This window comes from Plectropomus leopardus, unplaced genomic scaffold (genome assembly GCF_008729295.1).
Source record: "Plectropomus leopardus isolate mb unplaced genomic scaffold, YSFRI_Pleo_2.0 unplaced_scaffold24991, whole genome shotgun sequence".
NCBI classification, from domain to species: domain Eukaryota; kingdom Metazoa; phylum Chordata; class Actinopteri; order Perciformes; family Serranidae; genus Plectropomus; species Plectropomus leopardus.
In genome coordinates, this window is record NW_024627147.1 from 1 (window position 1) to 1760 (window position 1760).

A 1760-nucleotide genomic window follows, 5' to 3' on the forward strand; every position below is an offset into this window, starting at 1 on the left:
TGTGTGTGTGTGTGTGTGTGTGTGTGTGTGTGTGTCTGTGTGTGTGGTGATCCAGGCGTGAAGAGCCACAGCTGCGATAAATGCGGCAAATCATTTGCGAGGAAGGACATGCTGAAGGAGCACCTCAGGGTTCACGATGACATCCGGGACTTCCTGTGTGCAGAGTGCGGGAAAGGTCAGGCCGTCGCCGCTGCATCGGACGCCTCGTTACTTACCTCTCGCTGTGTAAACAAACATGATTCACGTACGACATCTGATCTTTTGTCGTGCAGGCATGAAGACCAAACACGCTCTGCGGCACCACATGAAGCTTCACAAGGGCATCAAAGAGTACGAGTGTAAGGAGTGTAACCGCAAGTTTGCCCAAAAAGTCAACATGCTGAAACACTACAAGAGACACACAGGTGAGTCAGAATGTGTGTTAGTGATTCATAAGAGGTGTAAGAAAACAAAAACCTTTGCTTCAGAATAAATCATTTTTTTAAAGGTCAGGGTTCACGCGGTCGTGAGAAACCTGGGAAAGATGTTACATTTGCAAATAAAAATTTCCAGACCTGTAAAAGTTTTGGAAAACTAAATTTACTCTGAAAGTTTTGGTCAGTCATGGAATTTTGTGTCACAAACCTGTTAAATAAGACATGGTGTGACAAGTACCAGTTTAAAAATACAACGATAATTGCTGTTTTTGCAGTTTCTGACTGTGATAAAGTGTCACTTTATGAAAGAATGCCTTTCAAACAGGCAGCCCGCAGGACTGAAAGTTTTCTTTAAAAATCACCAAAAATATTTTTAAAAAAAGATTTTCCTTTGAAAATGATAAAAAAAAATCTGAAGAAAAAAAAACAACCTCTCAATTTTTTTCTTTAAAAATCACCAAAAGTGTTTAAATAAAAATGAAAAGCACCTTTTTTTCCTGTGGCAAGAAAAAAAAATCTTTTTTTTTTTTCTCTAGCAAGAAAAAAAATCTTTTTTTTTTCTGTAGCAAGAAAAAAAATCAATTTTTTTTTTCTTAAGAAATTGTCGAATTGTCAAAAAACGAGCACTTGTACTGGATGTAAATCGAGGGTGTGAACGTGCCCGGTGGAAACAGCCTGTTTCAGCTCTGCTGGCTGCAGCACTCTCACTCAATGTTTAACCTATTAAAAAAAAAAGGTTCTTCCCATTCGTGACTAAGACAAAATCGTGAAAATATTGTCCAGGTTAGACACAAACACGTGGTTGCTGCATGCTCCTAATGATTGACTCTGACTCTAAACGTCGGTTTGTGTGTTCTCTGCTCGCAGGTATAAAGGACTTCATGTGCGAGCTGTGTGGAAAGACGTTCAGCGAGAGGACGACTCTGGAAACACACAAGCTCATTCACACAGGCGAGTGTCTCCGTGTGCTGCACACCGACTGTTACACAACGGTTAAAAGCTGAACGTGGGAGCCTGTAATTTGGCTTTTTATGCCGCTGCGCTCAGAGGCAAACACACTGAGTGGTTTATGGTCAGACAAGAACAGATTCTGCAGGCTGATTTATGCAGCCAGAGTGAAAACACAGCAGAACTCGGCTCAAAGACTTAAGTATATGTTTGATGTAAAACACTGAAAGTTGAAGGCTGGAGGATGGATTGGATGGGAACAGAGGGGTAAAATTGGCATGAAAAAAATCTGAATTCCCACGCTTGTGAAGTACAGAGCCCTGAAACTGGAAAAATTTTAGTAAAAAGTTGTATAAGTTTTACATTTTTGTATTAGGCTTTGCTCCCTGAGTTTCC

The 1760-nt window shown here is 40.5% G+C and overlaps 1 protein-coding gene across 1 annotated transcript; it reads left to right on the forward strand.

The window, feature by feature from the left end:
• Positions 1 to 60: 60 nt before the first annotated feature.
• Positions 61 to 1420, forward strand: LOC121966542 (PR domain zinc finger protein 15-like). The gene is made up of 3 exons (XM_042516620.1): positions 61 to 175; positions 273 to 404; positions 1284 to 1420. The coding sequence occupies exons 1-3, from the start codon at positions 109 to 111 to the stop codon at positions 1418 to 1420; spliced, it is 336 nt and encodes a 111-aa protein (XP_042372554.1). The 5' UTR covers positions 61 to 108.
• Positions 1421 to 1760: the final 340 nt, after the last annotated feature.